Source organism: Prionailurus viverrinus, chromosome A3 (assembly GCF_022837055.1).
Source record: "Prionailurus viverrinus isolate Anna chromosome A3, UM_Priviv_1.0, whole genome shotgun sequence".
Taxonomy (NCBI): Eukaryota; Metazoa; Chordata; class Mammalia; order Carnivora; family Felidae; genus Prionailurus; species Prionailurus viverrinus.
The window spans coordinates 60,718,856-60,741,328 of NC_062563.1; the positions used below are offsets into that span (position 1 = coordinate 60,718,856).

The 22,473-nt window shown below is 35.6% G+C and overlaps 1 protein-coding gene across 5 annotated transcripts in view; it reads left to right on the top strand.

The window, feature by feature from the left end:
• Positions 1-22,473, top strand: part of REV1 (REV1 DNA directed polymerase) — a 91,999-nt gene that overhangs the window by 38,836 nt on the left and 30,690 nt on the right. For 4 of the 5 annotated variants that reach the window (XR_007150653.1, XM_047851174.1, XM_047851176.1 and 1 more), the window contains 5 exons: positions 8,252-8,420; positions 12,881-13,033; positions 15,900-16,606; positions 19,354-19,461; positions 20,843-20,959. Coding sequence is in view for 4 of the 5 variants with exons in the window: in XM_047851174.1 (XP_047707130.1) it covers positions 8,252-8,420; positions 12,881-13,033; positions 15,900-16,606; positions 19,354-19,461; positions 20,843-20,959 (1,254 nt within the window). In the remaining variant the exon portion in view is untranslated. Of the gene's footprint in view, positions 1-3,482; positions 4,998-8,251; positions 8,421-12,880; positions 13,034-15,899; positions 16,607-19,353; positions 19,462-20,842; positions 20,960-22,473 lie in introns of those variants that run through there. The other variant, XM_047851177.1, reaches the window with a different exon arrangement.

The following is a 22,473-nucleotide window of genomic DNA, read 5'->3' on the forward strand; positions in this document are numbered from 1 at the left end:
CTTATAACGTTTGGCTCAGTAATTCTTCTGAGAGTATATTCTAAGGCCATAAGCCTAACTGGCCTTCCATTATAAGTTAATATTAAAGATAATCTTAATCATGTTGTTTTGTTTGAAAGCAAAGCACTGTATAAGAATAGAAACTTAGGTATAAATTATACCATCTATAAGGTGACCTAAAACTGAACCTGGGTGGTTCAGTTGGTTAAGCAGTTGACTCTTCATTTCGTCTCAGGTCATGACCTCACGGTTTTGTGAGATCAAGCCCCATGTGCTCTGCACTGATAGCAGAGCCTGCTTGGGATTCTCTCTTTCCTGGCTCTCTGCCTCTCCCCCTGTGTGCACACTCGATTGCACGCGCTCTCTCTCAAAATAAATTAAACATTAAATAACAATTCAAAAGATAACAATGGATAATTTATAATAATATAGGAAAATTTTTGGTAAACGTGAAAGGGTAGAATGTAAAATGAAAAGTAGGGGACAATCAAACAGAAAAGTACAGGAAAAAACATGATAGAAGCAAATACATTACAGTGGTTTTTTGGGGCATAGAACTATGTATGAGTGATGTATTTTCTTCTATTTTCAGATTTTTTATTCTAGGCATGTTTTATAGTAGAGAGTAATCTTTAAGTAATTCTGAGTTTTAATATTTATCTTAGGAAATATGAAATTACTAAGTTTGCTTAGTAATTTTTGCTAAATTTTTTTGTTTGTTTTGCTTTTTTGTTTGTTTTTAGGCTGAACATCAGTATAGATCTACTGGTATAGGTTGTAGAAGTAGGGAAGACAAATTACTTACATAAATATTTCCAAATACACTCTGTGGTGGATTGTATTTTTGTTCACCAAAATCTGCTTCCCCTCCCTGGGGAAGGATTTTACTTCCTTACTTACTGATGTCAGATTTGGCCATGTTCACAAAATGTAAGTGAAATGGTATATATCATTTTGGGGATAAAGCTTTAAAAGTCAGTTGGTGCTTCATTATACCCTCTTTTTCTTTTGCCACAATGACTGGCAGTGTTCTGGATTGAGGTTGCTCCATCGGTCTGGATGTCAATAAAGATAACATGGAGCCACAGCTCCATGGACATGATGGCAGAGGATGGAAATGTTTCATGGGTGAAAAATAAACCTTTGTTTTAAGTCACTACAATTTTGGGTTCATATGTTACTGCAGCATAACCTACCCTATCCTCTCTGAGTAGTATCTGAAATAGTGGATAATGGAAATATTTAGAACAAATACTGTACTTTGTTTTTGTTTTCATAAAGTAGTAGTCTTTGGCTGTATTTTAGATCAAGGGTTAGCAAACTTTTTCTGTGAAGGACCAGAGCTTTGTGGGCCATGTACTCTCTGTTGCATCTGTTCAGCTCTGCTATTATAGCCCTCAGAGCAGCCATGGACAGTATGTAAATGAATGAGAGTAGTATTCCATAAAACTTTATTTACAAAAACAGGTGGGCCAGATTTGGCCCAAGGGCTTAGTTTGCTGACCCTTGTTTTAGATCACAGACTCAGAATCTTGGGATTAGGAGGGAATTTAAGTCTTCAAGTTAATCATTTTCTGTGTGTGAATTACGTCTTCAGTATTGCTGAGTTAGAGACAGGCCACCACTCAGCCTCTTGCAGTGACTCCAGTGATGGTATACTGTCTTGGGGTGCAAGCCAGTTCATTTTGGAGCAGGTATGATCGTTTTAGTGAGTTAAAATGTGCATGCATTCCTATAGCTTCCATCTAGTGGTCCTAGTTCTTTCTCGAAGACTCCACAGAGCATAAATTCAAACCCTGCCATGTCCTCTCAGTGTGGTCTTTAAGCTAATTCATCCTATAGCTCTCAAACTAGATTATTCCTAGTTCTTTGAAAAGTGTGCTTTCAACTCTATGGCCACAGCTCTCCCCCATTCCTTAACAGCTTTGCTCACCAATTTTCCTCAGCTTATCTGAATGTAAAATCCTATGTAGTTTTCTGGGTTCAACTCAGTCAAATGTTTGTCAGTTCTCTGTTCCCACAGAAATTTTTATCTGATAGAGTATCTTGTGTTAAAAAAAAAAAAGCATTTGTGAAATCCTTACTAAATTCTAAGTGAGATGCTTGAAATGAGGGGGCACATGGGTGGCTAGGTCGGTTAAGCATCCGACTTCAGCTGAGGTCATGATCTTGTAGTTCGTGGGTTCGAGCCCTGCGTTGCGCTCTGTGTGGACTGTTTTCCTTTCTCTCTGCCTCTCTTCCACTTGTATTCTGTCTCTTTCTGTCTCTCATCTTCAAAAATAAACATTAAAAAAAAGAAGAAAAGAAAATATGGGTACTGAGGATACTATCACTCATTAAATAAGGTTCCTGTCTCCAGATATAATAAGTGCTGTTTTATGCCTGATTAAAACTGCTAGTTGTTTTAAATAGGTTATTAACTTCAGTTCCAAAACACTTGGAAGGTTTTACAGTCTTAAAATTGTATGTATTTTTAAGTACACTAAAAACACAAAACAAATATTCAAATATACTACTTACTAGAAATGTTTTGTACCTTTTGTTGTTAGGTTATGTACTTTTTACATAGACCTTGGAATATAACTTCTTTTAAATAGTTGAAAATATTAATAGTTCTAATGTGTGTGAATCAGGATTTTCTCACTACTATGCTGGAATGCAAAATAGTAAGTATATGTAAGTGTATGTAAGTATACTATGCTGGAATGCACAAAGTAGTAAGTATAAGTAAGTATATAGATTGAACTTTAAAAATAAAGTCTTATATTACTCTTACTTGTTTGGTATTTGGGTTTTGTTTTTTTGTTTTTTTGTAAGGGTTCGTTTGAAATAGGGTTTTGCTCTTTAAAAAATTGGGGGGCACCTGGGTTTTTTCAGTTAAGCATCTGACTCTTGGTTTCAGTTCAGGTCATGATCTCACAATTTGTGAGATCAAGGCCCTCATGGGGCTCTGCGCTGTCACATGGATTCTCTCTTCCTCCCTCCTTTGCTTTCTTTCTTGTTTGCTGGAGATAGTGGTTAGTACATACAGTTATACAATAGCTTTGTAAGGAATCAGATGTCAACTAGTCTAGCCTCTCATTTTGTAATGAGGACACTGAAGCTAAATGGGATGAGTCAGTTGCCCAATATGTCATGACTTTTAGGTGTCACACTGCAGCTGGAAACCAGGCCTTTCTATCCAGTGTAGCAGCATGTTAAGGCTGATTAAGTGTGAGTTTTTGGAGACAGAAACCTGGACTTGAATTGTAGCTATTCCATTAGCTGTGTGTGACTTTGGAAAGTTACCTTAATCTCTCTTATCTTTTTTTTTTTTAATTTTTTAATGTTTATATATTTTTGAGAGAGAGAGAGCACATGAGCTCTCTATGAGGGGCAGAGTGAGGGAGACACAGAATCTGAAGCAGGCTCCAGGCTCTGAGCTGTCAGCACAGAGCCAGACAGGGGGCTCAAACTCACCAACTGTGAGAACCTGACCTGAGCCAAAGTCGGTTGCTTAACCCAGTGAGCCACCCAGGTGCCCCTCTCTTATCTTTTGTTTTTCTATAAATCTGCCTAAAGTTGATGCTATTTATAAGAAACTTCAGGTGCATTGATGAACAATAATTTGCTTGCTGAAAAATTCAGTATATCTTCAGGGAAATAATTTGTTTGGCATATGTACCTTTATAAAAAAAATTTTGGGTTCCTGTGTGAATCAGTCAGTAGCGCGTACATCTCTTGATGTGGCCTCAGATTATGATCTCATGGTTCATGGGATCGAGCCCCACATAGGATCTGTGCTGACAACACGGAACTTGTTTACAATTCCTTCTTTCTCTCTCTCTCTCTCTCTCTCTCTCTCTCTCTCTGCCCCTTTCCTGCTTGCACATGCACTCAAATACGTAATTAATTAAATCATTTGTTAGAACCAGTGCTTTTTTTCCCCCCCCTTCCTTTGGTAAAGTCATTTTTGGGAGCTGCTGAGCCTCAGAGACATGCTCTTTTATTTAATGGATCTTCACCCAAGATATCATTGGTAATCTGTGGTGATGATGTTTGTTAGTGATTAAGTTATTTTTTAATACTCTAATGTATTTAAAAATAAAATGTTCAATGAAGATGCATAGGGAGGGTTGAGGGATAGTTTTATTTATTGTTCAAATTGGTCCCGTTGGTTTAACTTGATTAAGTTTATTTAGACCAATGTGGAAAATGAAATGGTTATTAGATCTCTAAAAGGTCTTTTAGTTCTGAAATTCTCAAGAGGGTAACATCAGTTGTAAAGATTTGGGGGATAAAATTTCTCTGAATATACTTTGGTTTGGTTTGATTTTTCATTTTCTTTTCTTATTCTGGCCAGTATGTCAAGGTCTTTCTTGAAGGAAAAGGTACTGGAGGGTGGGCAACAAGAGAAGGATTTATAGGTGGGATTACAAATTGAAAAAAATTAGTGATTTATAGGTAGACAGTGGTCTCAGCCATAAGAGTTTTTTTCCTTTCTGCTTTTGGGATAGAGATGGGAACAGTAATAATACTTGTAATAGCTGACACATAATTCTTACTGTGTGCATGGCATTTTTCTTAGCAGTTTATAATTTTTAGCTCTTAATTCCACAACAGCCTTCTGTGGCACTATTATTCCCAGTTTACATCTGAGAAAAGTGAGGCCCTGGGAAGTTAAGTAACTTGCTTGAGGTTCACACAGCTTAGCAGGTGATGGAGCTAGGATTTGAACACGCTCAGTCTTGCTTTGGACCTTGTGCTATTATGACCTAATTTGTTGAATTACTGAATAAATATTTTGAGAATTGAAGTGATAATACCGCTTACACTCCATTTTTGCTATTGAGGTAAAAACTCCAGGCAGGAGTCTTTGATGCTTGGGAGATGCCAATTTATTCAGTAAACGTGTAAAAAAATAATACCTGATACCTGCTTTGTGCCAGACATGTGGAAGTGAATAAAACAGACAAGGTTCCTGCCCTCAAGGAGCTTGTGCTCCACGGGGAAATCAGGTAAACAAATAGAGTAATTTCAGATTGTTATTAGTAGTCTGAAGAAAACTAACTGGTGTAGTAGATTGCAGGAATGGGGTTACACAAAACTTAAGTGTCCTAGAGGTTTCATGGGGTTGGATACTGTCTCCCAAACATTTTTCTCTAATTAGCCCACATCTGAATTTAAAGAGAGTGTCAAGCACAAAAATGAATTTATTGTGCAAATCTTCAGAGCTGTTTATATTCTTTTGAACTTTTAATGTAGGAGTATGTTCTGCTGAAGAAACAAAGCCAGAGAGAAATACGGTTTTAAAAATATCAAAAAGCAATGAAAATGAGGGCAGCCACCATGCATGCCATGCTGTTTGGACTGGTGGAACGGTCCCTGGCTGCTTTCCTTAGTGCATTATTGTCAATTCTGTTTGTTTAAAATATTAGGGCTACTGAGTGTCAGCATATATGTGTCTTCTATGATTTTTTGTAGGGTCTAGGGCAGGATCCTCAAGTCATACATTACTTGAAAGGAGTTCTGCTGTCATTATAGTTTACAATAACAGTTTTTATACCTAGTGCTTTCTATGTGCCAGACTTATTTATTTGTAAAGAGGAGAAAGCTTAAAGGAGTTAAGTCCTTGTCCAAAGTCATGCAGCTAAAGAATATTAAAGCCAAGATTAAACCCAGGTCATTCTGACACCAGAGTTCATGGGACCTTACCTTTTAACTAGATTGGTTTTAATGGTCCACTTCACACTGAAAAATATGCAAGAGTTTGCAAAATTGGACTTCAGGGAACCTCCTCAACTTTATCCAGTAGGTCCATGTTTTCCAGTTTCAAAATTCTGCAGTGGTTTGATTTCAGAGAGCAAGTAGTAGAGGGGGCATACTTCACAAGTATCTGTTTACAGAAGTAATGTGTTCTGTCAGCCTGTTTTCTGTTTAAATCATTTAATACATTTAGAATTGGTTTAGATTAACCAAGTTAATTTACAAGATTAACTTGTAAGTACTTTTTTGCATTACCTTGCTTTTTATTGGGTTTGGTATTTGTCCATATGGTTACGTTGTACCTAGCCTTTAATTTGGTACTTTTTATTATTATTTTATATCAACCAAATTCTTTAATCTTAGGGAAATAAAGTAAGTAAACTGCAGATTTCTGACTGTTTAATTTTCACTGTTTTACATTAAGTTTTTGTGATGCTCTGTTTTTTGTGATCCTTAGGCCCTATAAACCTTCCATTATGAATTTTGAATTAATTTTATTTAAAAGTTGTTTCATTTCTCTTTTTAGTGCACTGTTAAATTTGGGTAGCCCCTAGCTACATTTGTTAATAAGAACTTGAAATGTGGCTAGTCTAAATTGACATATGTTTTTTATTTTTTTTTTTTAATTTTTTTTCAACGTTTTTATTTATTTTTGGGACAGAGAGAGACAGAGCATGAACGGGGGAGGGGCAGAGAGAGAGGGAGACACAGAATCAGAAACAGGCTCCAGGCTCCGAGCCATCAGCCCAGAGCCTGATGCGGGGCTCGAACTCACGGACCGCGAGATCGTGACCTGGCTGAAGTCGGACGCTTAACCGACTGCGCCACCCAGGCGCCCCTAAATTGACATATGTTTTAAATGTAAATATGTGCTAGACACTTAGTCTAAAAAAAATATGAAATTATATTTTTTTATGTTGATTACGTGTTGAAACGATAAAATTTTCTAGTAAGCCTCTTAAAGAGGCTTACTTACTAGTAAGTAAGCTTACTTTCTAGTAAGCCTCTTAAAGAGGACTTTTTACTAAAAGTAAAATTAATTTCAGTAATATTTTTAACCTAATAGATCCAAAATATTAAGTTATGTATGTGGCTTGCATTTGTGGTTCACATTATATTTCTGTGGGACAGTAGTAGTATGTGCAATCAGTAGCATCATAGGAATTCTACACTATAAGAATTTACCAAGACTAGACGAAACCTGTCATATCTAAATGTCCTTTGTTAGTGTTTTTCTTCTTCTAAAGACTAAAACTCCCCTAATTACATAGTTATCATAATAAAAGTGTTTATTTAAATACTTTGACCTGTATTGTATTTATTTAAATACTTTGATCTGTATCATATGAATTTAAGAAAATCTGTTGCTTGAATAACAAGTAGATACATAAGCCTCCAGTGACATTTCCCCACTCTTCACACCCCCTCCCCCATACAGCTGTTTTGAGGAAGGTATGATTAGAGCTTTCATTAGGATAATAGGTGGAAGAAACAAGCTATTGAAAATAATTAGTTTAATGTGATGCTAGTAATACTGGTCATAACATAACTTTAGTGAGTTCGACTTTTTATGGGAAAGCATAGGTCACCCTGATTCTTGTTTAAGGTATTTTTCTATAGTTTAAGAAACATTAATTTGAAACAAAATGGAAAAAAATGAAGTTTCTTTGTATTTTTTTTTTTTTTTTGTATTGGTTATTTTTTGGTTTTGGTAAAAGTTCATATTAAGAAACTGAATAATATTATTTTAACTTTTTTTATGTTAAATAAAAAAAGGTTATTGGGGCTCCTGGTGGCTCAGTTGGTTGAGCATCTGACTCTTGATTTTAGTTTATCGTTCATGGGATCAAGCCCACCTCAGTTCTGCTGATGTGCCCAGCCTGCTTGGACTTCTTTCTCTCTCCTTCTCTCTGCCCTTCCCCTGCTCGCTTGCTCACTCACTCTCTCAAAAAATAAATAAAAAAACTTTAAATAAATAAAAGTTATTAAGTTTCATAGGGGTAAAATCTTTTAATAGCCCTATAGTAAGTCTGCTCATAGTAAGTATGAGTAATTTACCAACTATTGTACTATTCTGAAGGAGGTAGGTGTAAGATTAATTGGAGTCTCTGTACACTGATCTATAAATGATTTTATACTTGTTAATTTTTTAAAACCTAAGATAACCAATATCAAGGTCATGTAGCAAAATGTGATCAAAAGTTTTAAAATATCTGCTCTGTTATTAGTGTAGATTCATTACTTGAGGTCCCTATCTGCTCTGGGCACATCTTAGCAATAAGTGCTTTTTTATTGGTGGACTGTCTCCAGTAGCCAGGGAAGAGGATGTGCTAAAGCCAAATAGCCTTATCACTTTGTGACTTACCTCCCAATTTTGTTTACTGACAACACAGCCCAGGAGAAATCAGTGATATGTTCCTCAAATTGGGCTTTTTAAGGGATTATTCAGCTAGGGCTGTACTTACATAAAAAAACTCTTTAACATATTTTAATGCTAATTTTACAGATCCTTCTGCCGAGGAATTGCGAAAGCTAATGATGTTGCATGGAGGTCAGTACCATGTGTATTATTCCAGATCCAAAACAACACACATTATTGCCACAAATCTTCCAAATGCCAAAATTAAAGAATTAAAGGGAGAAAAAGTAATTCGGCCAGAATGGATTGTGGAAAGGTAAGTTTAATTTTTAATTAATAAGTTTTTAAAATTGGAATACTTTATATTATAAACACACATTGCCTCTTAAGAGTGAAAAATAATGTCTTAACACCAGTGTACTCTCTAACCTCACATTGATAATTTAGGTAGCCTAGTATGTTAGTGTTCTTGCAACAACCTTAGCTATGAGGAATTAGGGGAGATGACTCAGGTAAGCAGCAGGAAGCAGTGATGGGAAGGGATTGGCTAAGCATGGTATTCATTCAGCAAATGCTTGTGCATCTCTGATGGGCTAGATGGTGCTCTGTGTATTTGGGAATTATCGATGAAGCAAACAAAGATCCCATCCCTACCTCTTGGAGCTTATGTGTTCTCTTGAAAAAAACGTAATAAACAGTATGCTTGGTACATGAGTAAATTCTATCCTGTGTTAAAAGTACATGCTAAGAGGTAAGAAGAAGACCAGGGTATTGTGGACCTGGAGTACTCAGGACAAAGAGGAAGAGCAGTTTGAGGTATTAATATCTTTTAGTTATTACATTATGGTTCTTCTGTTGTTGATTTGGAATTGATGTTCTAAATCAGCGGCCATTCGTATTAATTTCCTAAGTTTAAATATGTCATCTGAACCTTGGCAATGAGCCATAACTTAAGTGAATTTATATTTTGAAATGGTATATATATATATGAGTAATTGTTAGATGTATGAAAATTAAAAGTGAAAATATTAAAATCCTCATTTGTAAAAGAAGGCTAATATTGACATGATATGATTATGTGAGAACTAGAAATAATTTGTGCAATTATCTAGCATAATGCCTGGCACATTGTTAGAGGCAAAATATAGAAGTTCCTTTGTTGTTTTATTTTTATTCTGTAAACATCAGCAATTGTTAAAAAATAAATTCCAAAATGTCAAAAGTATATATCTATTTATTTATTTGCTTATTCACTCATTTTTAAATTTTATTTATTTTGAGAGAGAGAGAGCATGCACTTGAGCAGGGGAGGGGCAGAGAGAGGGGAGAGAGAGAATCCGAAGCAGGCTGTTTGCTGTCAGCATGAAGCCTGATGCGGGGCTCGATCCCACTAACCGTGAGATCATGACCAGAGCTGAACCAAGAATCAGACGCTTAACCAACTGAGCCACCCAAGTGCCCCAAAAGTGCATTTTTAGAAAGTGCATTTGGCTTCCAGAAAACCATATGTATCTTAGAGATTAAAATTTTTTTAAACCTTGGGGGATTAGGTTGACAGCCTATCCTTGGAATATGTCACCGGTGCCTTTTGCTGTTTTCTCATGACCTGACCCTTCATTACATCAGATCAAAGAACGTGGCTTTTAGCTATGTGTCTCCTTAAAAAAGAAGCTGTGTGGTTTTCAGTATAAGAAGTTTGTATCACCACCTCATGCCAGTCAGAGTGGCTAAAATGAACAAATCAGGAGACTATAGATGCTGGCGAGGATGTGGAGAAACGGGAACTCTCTTGCACTGCTGGTGGGAATGCAAACTGGTGCAGCCATTCTGGAAAACAGTGTGGAGGTTCCTCAAAAAATTAAAAATAGAACTACCCTATGACCCAGCAATAGCACTGCTAGGAATTTATCCAAGGAATACAGGAGTGTTGATGCATTGGGGCACATGTACCCCAATGTTTATAGCAGCACTTTCAGCAATAGCCAAATTATGGAAAGAGCCTAAGTGTCCGTCAACTGACAAATGGATAAAGAAGATGTGGTTTATATATACATTGGAATACTACTTGGCAATGAGAAAGAATGAAATATGGCCTTTTGTAGCAACATGGATGGAACTGGAGAGTGTTATGCTAAGTGAAATAAGTCAGGCAGAGAAAGACAGATACCATATGTTTTCACTCATATGTGGATCCTGAGAAATTTAACAGAAAACCATGGGGGAGGGGAAGGGGGAACAAAAAAAGTTACAGAGAGGGAAGGGGGCAAACCATAAGAGACTCTTAAATACTGAGAGCAAACTGAGGGTTGATGGGGTTGGTGGAGAGGGGAAAGTGGGTGATGGGCATTGAGGAGGGCACCTGTTGGGATGAGCACTGGGTGTTGTATGGAAACCAATTTGACAATAAATTATATTTAATATGAAAAAGTTTGTATCATTCCACAGTTGTACTGTGTGTTGTCATGTGCAGACAATCCTATCATCGTGCTAGGGCTAGAATTTTGATCTGAGGATATTAGTTTGACTTTGGAGGGAATGGTGGAGATCCATAGATAGTAGGAAAGTGGGTTGAAAAGGGCACTTGCTGAGTGGAACTTGATTTGCTTAGAAAATGGGAGTTTACATTAGAGCTTTTTTTTCAAATACCTACTCTTCCTTCTTGCCCTGAATATAACTAGAGAGAATACAATCAAAAAAGCAACTTAAGGCAGTTACAAGTTTTAAAGTTCACCTGAGTGGATTTTATTTTGGATTGAAGTCAGGCTTAATCATCTGTTTTTTAATAACTGAAGTTACTTTGGACATCCTTATCGCCTGTTTGCTTCATTTTATATATGAGAAGGCAGAGCTAATAAGATATATCCAAGAACAGCAGGATTCCAAATTCAGATCTTTCTGACTCCTAATTGGGTCTGCTCTTTGCCGTTTAATTAAGTTTGATGTAGATGAGTTGGCCCTGTGGAAATGGATCCGTCTGGGCATATGTCTTCATATATAAAATAAATGCCCGGTGTCTGCATGTACTAGCATGGAATCCTTTTGCGCAATTACAGTACTCTTTCTTTCATACTGTAATCCCAGTCTTGTTCATCTCTTCTCAGTAGTGTTTTTATGAGATTTTATTGTACTTAAAATTTTAAACATTATTTTAGTTATTTAACGGATGATAAATGATACTCTTTTCTATAATTTTCCTGTTTTTAGTTTGAGCAGTTTAAACAGCAACTACCACTTCTAAGTGTTTGAGGTGATTGCTTTGCTTTGATTAGAATTCCCTGGTGTCTGTGTATGTGCCATTAAACCTGAGTTAATGTGGGCATGAATATAAGGCCACGACTTCTAAGAGGCAAGGGAGTCCTTTAATGGAGAAGTTTTAGGTATGAGATTATTTTACTGAAACCTTTGCCTTGCAAATCTTATACTTTTATATAGTATAAATTAGGGATTTTCAAATTTTTGTCCTCATCCTTTTCTTCAGACAATGTAATGTGGATATCTGAAGGGTAAGATAGTTAATGAGAAGCTGCTGTGATTCACCCCACTGCCTCCTCAAGCCTGACAAGTGCTGTGGAGCACAGTTTTAAAATGCTGTCCTTAGTTACTAAGGCTGAATTTGTTTTTGTTCTTCATTTTGTGTTGAGTCTCTTGTAGCAGGGGACCCTGCCTCCTATGGTTAGGTTCCCAGGTGGGTCTGCTGGCAGTGAGAGGTGGTGATTGTTGCAGTTTATGCCAGCTCATTGGGGTCTCCTGCTGGGGGTAACTGGCTCCCAGTCAAACTCTGCCCTTTCTTTTTAAGCTCCCAGACTATAATATGTTAGCACATCTGCCACATACGTACTTAAACGATACTCTGAAGAGCCCATACTTCACATGGGCTAAAATGTTTCTAATTACATTAACTGTATAGATTAGAATGCTTATTCAGTTCACTTACATAAAAGTTGACAGCAGTTTCACCTCATGATTTCTTTCGTTTCTATTGTATTTTTGCATCTTGCCTCAATTTATTCTTTATAGAAAATGTATACGACTAATTTCTGGTATAGATTTGGCTTTTTTTTTTTTTTTTAAATGGTGTCATTTACATTTTTTCTCACAGTATTACACAGTTGTTGTAAAATTATTTTTACTTGACTAACAAACCAACAGACACATTTCAGACGATTCCCCAATGACTTGTAGGTAGTATTTTATCAGAAAATACATTCTTGGTCTCCAAGAGCTCAAAAACAAATAGCTTATTTTCAGTATCTGTAATAAAAAACCAATCTGTACCCTGTAGGAGAGAGGGCAAGAAGTTGTATACGTTTTTATACGTTTTTATACCTTTTATTCCCCTTCCTGAGCTCATGGTGTGGAAATTGGGAATTCTCATCCATTTTAGTTACTCTGGAAAAGCTTACTAGAGGAGATTTGAGAAAATCTTGATGATTCTATATGAATTGTTTGAGGGGGAGTTGTGGTAAAAATATTAAAGTCATGAGGATTAAAGTATTGACTAGTCGAACTCATGCTTGCAGTTTTGTCATCTTACTCTATTTCTTTTTCTCCTCATGTAATGTTATTGGCCATTGACTTTTAAAGGAATATCTTATTCTTAAGTGTTTAAGTAAGATTATGTTGCATTAGGGCCACTAAAACAGAGGGAGAAGAAATAAACTAGGAGAATAGGTGGCTCATTGTTGGTGAAAAACTCCGTTGTTAACATTTATTTTTCATGAAACTTCTTTTCCTCAAGTATTAAACTCTTAAGTTGGTTTTACTTTTTTGTTTCAGCATCAAAGCTGGACGACTCCTGTCCTACATTCCCTATCAGCTGTACAGCAAGCAGTCCAACATGCAGAAGGGTCTCAACTTTAATCCTGTGTGCAAACCTGAGGATCCTGTGCCGGGTCCAAGCAGTGTATCCAAACAGCTGAACAACAGGGTGTAAGTTTCTCTAGATTGGGGAATGCTGTAAAGCTGGGTTTTAGCAGTGGGTGTGGGTACTGCTCCTGCTTTGCTGAAATAGAAACAAATACAAAACATGGCCATTTATCTATATTAAACATGTTAAAATATGTTTAAAGTATCTTACCTAAAAATTATTTTGGGGGTGTCTACGTGGCTCAGTTAAGCATCCACTTTGGCTCAGGTCATGATCTCATGGTTTGTGAGTTTAAGCCCCACATTGGGCTCTGTGCTGACACTGTGGAGCCTGCTTGAGATTCTCTCTCTCTCCCCTTTTCTCTCTACTCCTCCCCCACTTTTACACGTGCCCTCCCAAAAAATAAACTTAAAAATTAAATTTATTTTTATCATGAAAGTTTCTTAAATAAAATGTAAATAAGGAAGCTTTCCCAATCAGTGTAGATTCCCCTGTTATACTAATGGATCTTAAATTACTGGAAGTAAAATTTTCCATGGATTTGCCCAAAATTACTTCCACATAAGTAATTTGCTATAGAATGTTGCTTTCTCAAAAACCAAGCTAATTGCACCAGTATGCTTTTGTTGTGTGCTATATACATAATAAATGTGTTGACATTTCTAGGTTATTTTTGAAAATTTCCAAATTCATAGCAGTTTTACATATGTAAATATATTTACATTGGTAAAAATTTAGTTGGTGACCCTCAGTGTTACAGCTAGAGGTAACTCTAGACTTTATTCCATGTGGCAGATTTAAAAAAATATATTGATTAAGCTTTAATTGCAGTTATCTTGGGTAAATCGGTTTCATGATTAATTGGTGTGTTGCCTTAACTTGTATATCAGGTGGTTTATTATCGCTAGTGTTCTCCTTATTTATTAAATTGCTTGCTTTGGGAGTTGGATATATATATATATTTAAAGACCAGAAGTCCAATTAAGCTGGGAGGATCTGATATCACTACCTTCAGTAGTTTTTGTTGTTGTCATTTGTATTTTATCTTGTATTCACTTATAAGCATATTCATGTTTTTCACATTACCTAACCCTTTCAATTTTTTTAGCACCATCAAGGTGCACAACAAATAATATCAGAAAATCTTTCCAAATGTGCAACTTCGTATTTTTCTCTTACAATAATAAAAATAGGAACTAGGTGGTTGTTATTTTTAATTCTCCCTTGTGTCAGTTTTAGCAGGAATTTACCTATTAGATTGTACTTTTTAATACATGTACACTTTTGCCTAATTAATGTATGTCTCCCAATGATGTATTTCCATTACAGCTACTTTATGAATATCCATTTGTGTAGGCTGAAAAACTGTAGTACAGAAAGACTGTATATTAGGAATGTGTTTCTTGCCAGTGTTTGTAATTCTGTTGCATATGTTGCTAGTATACATGAGAAGAATCTTATTGTTTGTCACACAAAAAACTAGATGTCAGGCTTTTCTGACTTAACTCACTTTTGTTGCTTTCCATAATATTTATTCTTTAGTATATTCAGTACGTTTTATAAATTTCTTTGAAGTTCTTTTATGTGACTTCTTGTTCCCTTGCTTTCTCTTTATCTCAAGGGCCAGACATGTAGCAAATGAGGTTTTCTTTCCTTCCTCTTTTATTTTAATTGCTCCCTGATCTTCTATTTTCCCTTTTCACTGGCATGATCATCTGTGAAGATTGGACCTAATCAGAATTGCCTGTCATATTCCATGAGATGGTTCAGCCAGAGCCAACCCAGAAATGGGTGGTAATGTTTTGCATCTGTCTCATGTGTGACTTTTCTGTTTATTCATACTGTTACTGCTAATCTCTTGTGTTGGTATTAGGATGAGAGACTTTAGATTAAACTTGGTAATACTGTGGCAGCCTCACCAATGCCTGGGTATCATGTATCAGGCAACCTTCTCTGGAGCCTGAACTGTAATTGGGTTAATGGTGTGGGTGTTTCTAAGTAGAATGAATTGCTGTTCTGTAATTCAGGTTTTTGTTTTTGTTACTTAGATCATTTTTGTGAATGCAAATGAAATTTGTCTTTATTATAGAGTATTAACAAGCAAATATCTAGAGGAGTCAGAATGTGAATTTAGCGAAACATTTGTCATAGGTCCTACATTTATAAACTTGTCCTCCAGAAACTTGGTCAGATTGCCTTGGACCACCCTGGTGTCTGAATATGCTTTTTAAAGAAATGAAATGCCATTTCCTTTGTTAATAAGCAGATGTCCTCATTTTACTAGGTATACATTTTACTGAATTATCCGTACACATTAACCTAGTTCTTTTTACCTGCTCATGACTGTGGGCCTATTAAGGGATTAGTAAATACAGTCTGTCAGTCTTCCTGAGTGAAACTAACTGGCCCTAGGATTGTAGCAGTATCATATTTAATGTGTTGAACGATGCCTTACATAAAACTAAAACCAGGAATATTAATTCAGATAAAGTTTCTTATCCATTTTTATGGGAGTTATTTATGTTAACTCCCATAATTTATTGACTCCCTAGCCAGATACTGTGCTACTGTGGGTATTTAGGGATTACAGGTTCCATTTAAATTTTAGTGGGAAGAATAATTGAAAATAGTTTTTATTTTTCTTCAACCTGAGATTCTTTTGTGTTTCTTCTTTGGGAGTATTTGAAGTTTGAAAAAAGAACAAAACTTAAAAGACTTTATGTTCTAGGATTTTCATAGTTACCTTGCTACTTTGGTTTAGCTAAGAATTACCTTAGTTGGAAGAGAATATAAAATTTATGGCTTAATTTTTCAATTTTTAGGGGGAGAAATATTGAAGGTGTGCATCACTTAAGACCATGTTTACATTAAAAATTGTTTTAGCCTGAAAGTCACATATCAATTTAAATCTTTTTTTTCTGTCTGTAGAAATCACATAATTAAGAAGATTGAGACAGAAAATGAAGTCAAAGTCAATGGAATGAACAGTTGGAATGAAGAAGATGCCAATAATGATTTTAGTTTTGTGGAGCTGGAGCACATCCTTCCAGGAAGGAAACAAAACGGAATTCCGCATCACAGAGACAGCACTGCCATTTTTAATGGACATACTCCTAGCTCTAATGGTGCCTTACAGATGCAGGATTGCTTGGTGCCCATGGGCAACAGTGTTGCCAGCAGGCTTTCTCCAGACTTTGCCCAGGAGGAGGAGCAGGCTGAGAAGAACAGCACTGACTTCAGAGACTGCATTTTGCATCAGTTGCAACAGAGCACTAGAAACACAGATGCTGTGCGGAATCCACACAGAACTCATTCCTTCTCCTTATCATCTTTGCACAGTAACACTAAGATAAATGGTGCTCACCACTCCGCTGTTCAGGGGCCTTCAAGCACAAAAAGCACTTCAGTACCTGCTCTTAGCAAGGCAGCACCTTCAGTGCCATCCAAACCTTCAGATTGCAATTTTATTTCAGACTTCTACTCCCACTCAAGACTGCATCACATATCAATGTGGAAGTGTGAATTGACTGAGTTTGTCAATACCCTACAAAGACAAAGTAGTGGTATCTTTCCAGGAAGGGAAAAGTTAAAAAAAATGAAAACAGGCAGGTCTGCACTTGTTGTAACTGACACAGGTAGATACTTACTAACATTGTTTTCTTAAGAAACAATAGTACTTGACCATTTTGTTCTTAAGGTGTCACTGGTATTCTTATCAGTACTAAGCTCTCATAAAAGTCTTTAGGAATATCGGGGCATGTAAGTTAACAGTAAGTATAGCAGATTATAGAAAGCTTTCTTCCTTATTAAAATATTTTTTACAAATTTAGATTTAAATGTTGGCTAGCTGAATATTTTCAGGTAACTTAAACAGTAACAAGGTTGGGATTCTGAGCATTCATTCCTCATGTAGACCTTGTCAGTTGTTGAAATTTTGAACTGTGTAAAATATAATATGTAATTCTATCCAGCGCTCAAACTCTTGTAAGAATAAATTGGTTTGGTAAGAGTAACTTAATTCTAGAAGCTGGCATCTGAATGACTTTTAAATTATTAAAGAACTGACTTAATAGCTACTGTAATTACAGTGGTAAACTTGTAGTGAGATTAAGTATTTTCACATAATAGTAGATGGGTTAATTGTATTTTGTTTTTTAATACTTTTCTTGTCTTCAAAAGCAAACAAAACCAACAATTACAGACTGTATTTCTATGCAGTCATTACTAATTAGTTTCTGGTTTGAGGTTTTAGATAACTGTTTACAGAATATATGGTTTTGTTTTGTTTTTTAGAGAGATATCTCAGATTATCTCATATTACCTTTTAACTTACAGCAATGGAAACTGAGGTACAGAGAGAAGCTCATGGTTCTGCCCTAGACAGTGATAGAGCTTCTCCCTGTGGGTTTTTTTCTAATATGTTTTGTTGTGTTTGATGTAGTCCTAAATACTTTGTGTTACTTATGAGATATTTCAGAATAATGTTACAGGTATTAGATTATCCATTCATCATCCCTTGGCCTCATATGGTAAAGGTCATTTAATTTTGAAAGCTGCAAAGAATTATTATGAATTAGTTTCATGAATGGAATAAAATGATAAATTTTTATATTGTATGAAAGCATTCAGTAGGTGTTTGGTATATGCATTCTGTACTACTTGAATATTTAAAGCAGTTATTTGGGGTTTATATTATGTTTATATAATATTTATATACAGCAAAATTATAATTGTTAAGATTTATTTTCTAAATCATCTCTTGAGATAATACAGAGGATAGCAAGGAAGTGCATGGCTTGAGTTCAGTAATGTATCCTTAATCGAAATTCTGACTCTGCAGGGCCATGGGCCAGTTCACCTCTCTGGGTCTCAGTTTCCCCTTCACGGTGGAGTGATAGGTGGTCCATGGTGCTCACTTTGTGGGCTTCTGAACTTAAGGGAAGATAACATGAACAAAGGCTTGTTGCCTTGCACATAGTGAGAACTTGGTGCTTTCACACTGCTTTCACAGTCACAATTTGGTAAATGTAGTAGTCTGAACCATTGGGGAGTAAAAATGTAAGGTTTTGGAAGCTTATTCTGAAGACTTAACACCTTCAGTACTAGTATTCTTAAACCTATCAACAGAAAACTTTTTTATGAGATTAGAACTTTTTTTTTTTTAACGTTTATTTAGTTTTTGAGAGAGACAGAGTGGGAGTGGGGGGGTGGGCAGAGAGAGAGGGAGACACAGAATCCAAAGCAGGTTCTGAGCTGACAGCACAGAACCTGATGCAGCCCGACGCGGGCTTGAACTCATGAACCACGAGGTCATGACCTGAGCCTAAGTCGGACGCCTAACCAACTGAGCCACCCAGGTACCCTGAGATTAGAACTTTTTACAAGCTTGGAGTTCTTATTTCCAAGAATTCTATATTTTAGAGGACTAGGAAAAAGGTCTAAGGATGGAACTGATAAAGAACAAAAGCTCTAGTTGTGGCTGGATTGGTTGCAATAACCCTGATAAACCAAAATACATAGCTCAGGGTGATTAGAAGGCAGAGTCCTTAGGAGAGGACACTACCCTTTTCTTGAAAGTGGCATATATGCTTCAGAGCTGATTTTTAATAGTGTTTAATGGCTAAAGGAGGAGAATTGTATATATTTACCTACAGATTTATATGTAGGTATTTGTTTTATAGACTTTTGTAAATATATCTAGAGCAACAATGTGATGGTTCCAGGGCTCAAATCAGACTGCCTAGAGTTGAAATCCAGTTCAGCTTCTTCTTACTGGCTGCATAACACAGTCATTAACATAACATAATATTAATCTATCAAATGGACCTAACAAGATTATATATTTCATCATATTGAGAATTTAAATAAATACATGTAAACCTCTTAAAACAGTGCATGACACCTACCAAGCACTCTATACTGGCAGTTTTTACTGTTTTTTTTATCAAGGAATATTTGTAGACTGCATATGGAATACTGATCATCTAAAGTTACTTAGCTCCACGTAACTATATGAAAGTACTTTTATACATTTTAATAAAATATTCACACAGAAATAACTTTAAGTATTTAGACATACTTTGGATGAAAGACTTAATAATTATTACAATATAGATTAGGAAAACATGCTATCTTCATAATTGATTTCAAATTATGTTTGCAAACTAAATTTATATCTCTGGATTATGTTTAGAGCCAAAGAAACTGACGTTTGACCTTGCTTGAAGTGATTGAAATATTCTGTAATAGATACTGTATTTTTTTGAGACTTCATTCAACTTATAGGCACTTAAAGTACAGTTTTTAAAATTAAATAGACCTGATTTTTTTTTTTTATATTAAAAATTAGCTTCAGGTTTGAACATTTTCTTTTTCCTTCTAGGAAATATGTCAGTATTGAGTTCACCCAGGCATCAGAGCTGTATAATGCATGTTGATATGGATTGCTTCTTTGTATCAGTGGGTATACGAAATAGACCAGATCTCAAAGGTCTGTATTCTTGTTCATATTTTAAGAAAACTTGATATTGTTATAAATATATATTCTAAGGGATCATAAAACCTTCAAGAAATATTATTTTCATTTTCCTGGGCAAAATAAATCCCTGCTTCCAAGTTTTCTGACTCAGTTATCAAGAAAGATAAAGGGAAATTAGAAACATTTTGTTCTCCCTGTGGAGGTTAGGTCTTTTAGGGAAGAATACTCCTCTTCAGCTGAAAGATCTCATCTAAGACTAATAAGACTGGTACCTGCATTGGGCATTTTCTATATTTTTACATATTTACTATTACTTGTTATTAAATAGAAATTTTATGGTAGCATCTTCCGCAGTTTGGGTCCATGTGCTTTCTTTCTCTTGGGTAAATAACTTGATTAACTGTTCTGATGATGCTAGTGCACATTCCAACTTTTTGGTTTGAGAATAATTTTGCATTATTGAATATTGCTGAGATAGGCTGTCATCTTTGTTTTAATGGAATTTCAGATATTTGTGAGTAAATCAATACTTTTAAAAACATTTATTCTGGATTTTTCAGTAGTTCTGTCTGTGCTTGAAAGATGTAACTATTAGCATTTTCTTCTGAGAGTCTGTTCTTTTTCAGGAAAGCACAGAAACTGCTGGGTTAACACCAGGGCTTTATTTGTGTCATGAATAGCTACTGCTTCAGCTTTGAAGGGAGTTTAGAATGTTTAAAGAATTGAGTTTAGCCTGATGAGTCACTCTGAGGGTAGTGTTTTTTATCCTCACAACAAATGCATTCAGTAACATATATATGAATGATGCATGCTGTTGCTTTAAGAAGTTACAGTTCTTTTGTAACTTAATGCATACACAAGGAAATGATACCTGAAAGATTTTATAACTAAACCAAAAACTGAGGGACTGTATTCTCAAGTTTATTATATAGTAGGTCAGATTGTGGTCCCTTTGCATTTTTTGTTTCTCTTGTTGTAAAATTGAAAGATTGGATGTTACCTTACTTTTCTGATACGAGAAATATAAAAAGTCCAGATGTAGTTGGTTTTCTTACCCTCTCCCACCATTCCAGTTTAAATCTAGGATCTGAGTTGACTCTTCTCTACTGTAAGAAACCAAACAAAAATCATGGGAAAGAAAGTGATAGTGTTTTAACTTGAATAAATGTATCATATTGTCATAAATAGTTTACTTTTTGGAGGGTGTTGAGAAACTTAGATGATTTTTGCATGGTGATTGAGAATGTGTAAAGATACTAGCTCCTTATGGATTAATGTCTAAAGCTAAAGAAAATATGTCATATTTTTAAAACTTTTGAAAATGTTTCCTTTACATATTGCCATGTTAACATTCCTATATTTAGATTTAAAAATAATTTTTTTTTCCTCACAGGAAAACCAGTGGCTGTTACAAGTAACAGAGGCACAGGAAGGGCACCTTTACGTCCTGGCGCTAACCCCCAGTTGGAGTGGCAGTATTACCAGAATAAAATCCTGAAAGGCAAAGCAGGTACAAATGAGCTCTCTTTGAAGTCATAATGCTCCTGTTGAAGACGTCTGGATTTTGCTGCTGGTATTGTCATTACAGAAATGAAAGAGTTGAAATAATTAGCTTTTTCATTCAAGGGTTTTAAAGGTGTCAGTGACATCTTAAAGCAAAATCTGCACGCAATACAAATGACTGGTTTATAGTCCTGCTTTGTTGAATTGGATGATGATATTTTCCTGGGATAGAAAAGAATGTTTTATAGGGTGTGATTAGTTTGCTTTGTGTATATTTAGATTGGGATAAAAATAAAATCATGGACATCATTTTGTGGTGGTCTCTAGGCTCAAGTTGATTACTAGTTGTTTGGTCACTGATCAACAGTAAAGACACTAAAGATTTGTGTGAGGCTGTGGAATAAGAAATAGTAGGACTTTATTTATTGGAATAAGAAGATAAATACTAGGAATCATTCCCCATATCTTTGTTGAGCCTGTTTGAACATTTTCTTGCCTCACTGGCTTTTGAATTTTTTGCTATTAATAAAAATCATAAATTATACTGATCACAGTATTAACATTTTTATGTCTGTTTTTTCCCCCTGAGTAAATTCCCTGAGAAATATTTGATTAGAAATTAAATTCTTTGTCATTGATCAGTTTCCTTTTGAATGTCTGCAAAGCCAAAAGTTTTTAAAAATTAATTTTCCAGAAGAATATTAATCAAAGTAGTCAGAAATATACAGTGGAATGGAAGGCAAGCAGTTAAATTTCATCCTGATTATTTCAGGTTCCTAGTTTTCAGTTATAAGAATTTGGGATTATTTTAGAAATGATCTCATAGAAATTAAGGCAGAAGGAAAGCCACTGGACATATCTGAGGAGTTTTTTGGAATTACAGTCTTTTTGTTGGTCATGATTATCTGTTTACATGGTATGAATACAAACGACAATAACTAGAGATAGAACTTTATGCTTCCTGTGTACCTGTATTTTCCAGATTTCCTTTCTCTTGGTTATTTAAATCTTTTAAGAGATTTTTGACATTCCAGCATTTTGTGTGTCATGAATAGATCTTGAAGTAGTCAGTATTGAGCTTAAGATTTAGTTGTATTGTGGTATGTGGCAATATGGGTAGTTTCTTAAGTATTGGTAGTATGGTTTTGTGCTAGGTTGGTTTCTAGAAAACAAGTAAGTAGCTTAAGGAAATGCATACTTGTCACATTGGGCAGTCAGTGAAAAACTTACTGAATGAGCGTTGAAAGGAGAAAAAATACCATGGACATACCGTTCAGTAATGTCTGTCAGTTATGCAGTACTCAGTTTCTCTGGTGGGTAGAATCTTGTGTTTGCTACACACATCTGTATTTCAGCAGTCTCTGCCTGGAAGTTTGGCCTTGGCAAGCACACATCCCTTAGGAGTAGCAGAGAACTAGTCCTCTTACATCTTTCCTTCCTTCACAAGTGATCTGACCACACACAGTTTATTAACAGAATACAGTTGTTGCTTACTTAATTATCTTCGTCAGTTTAGCCACT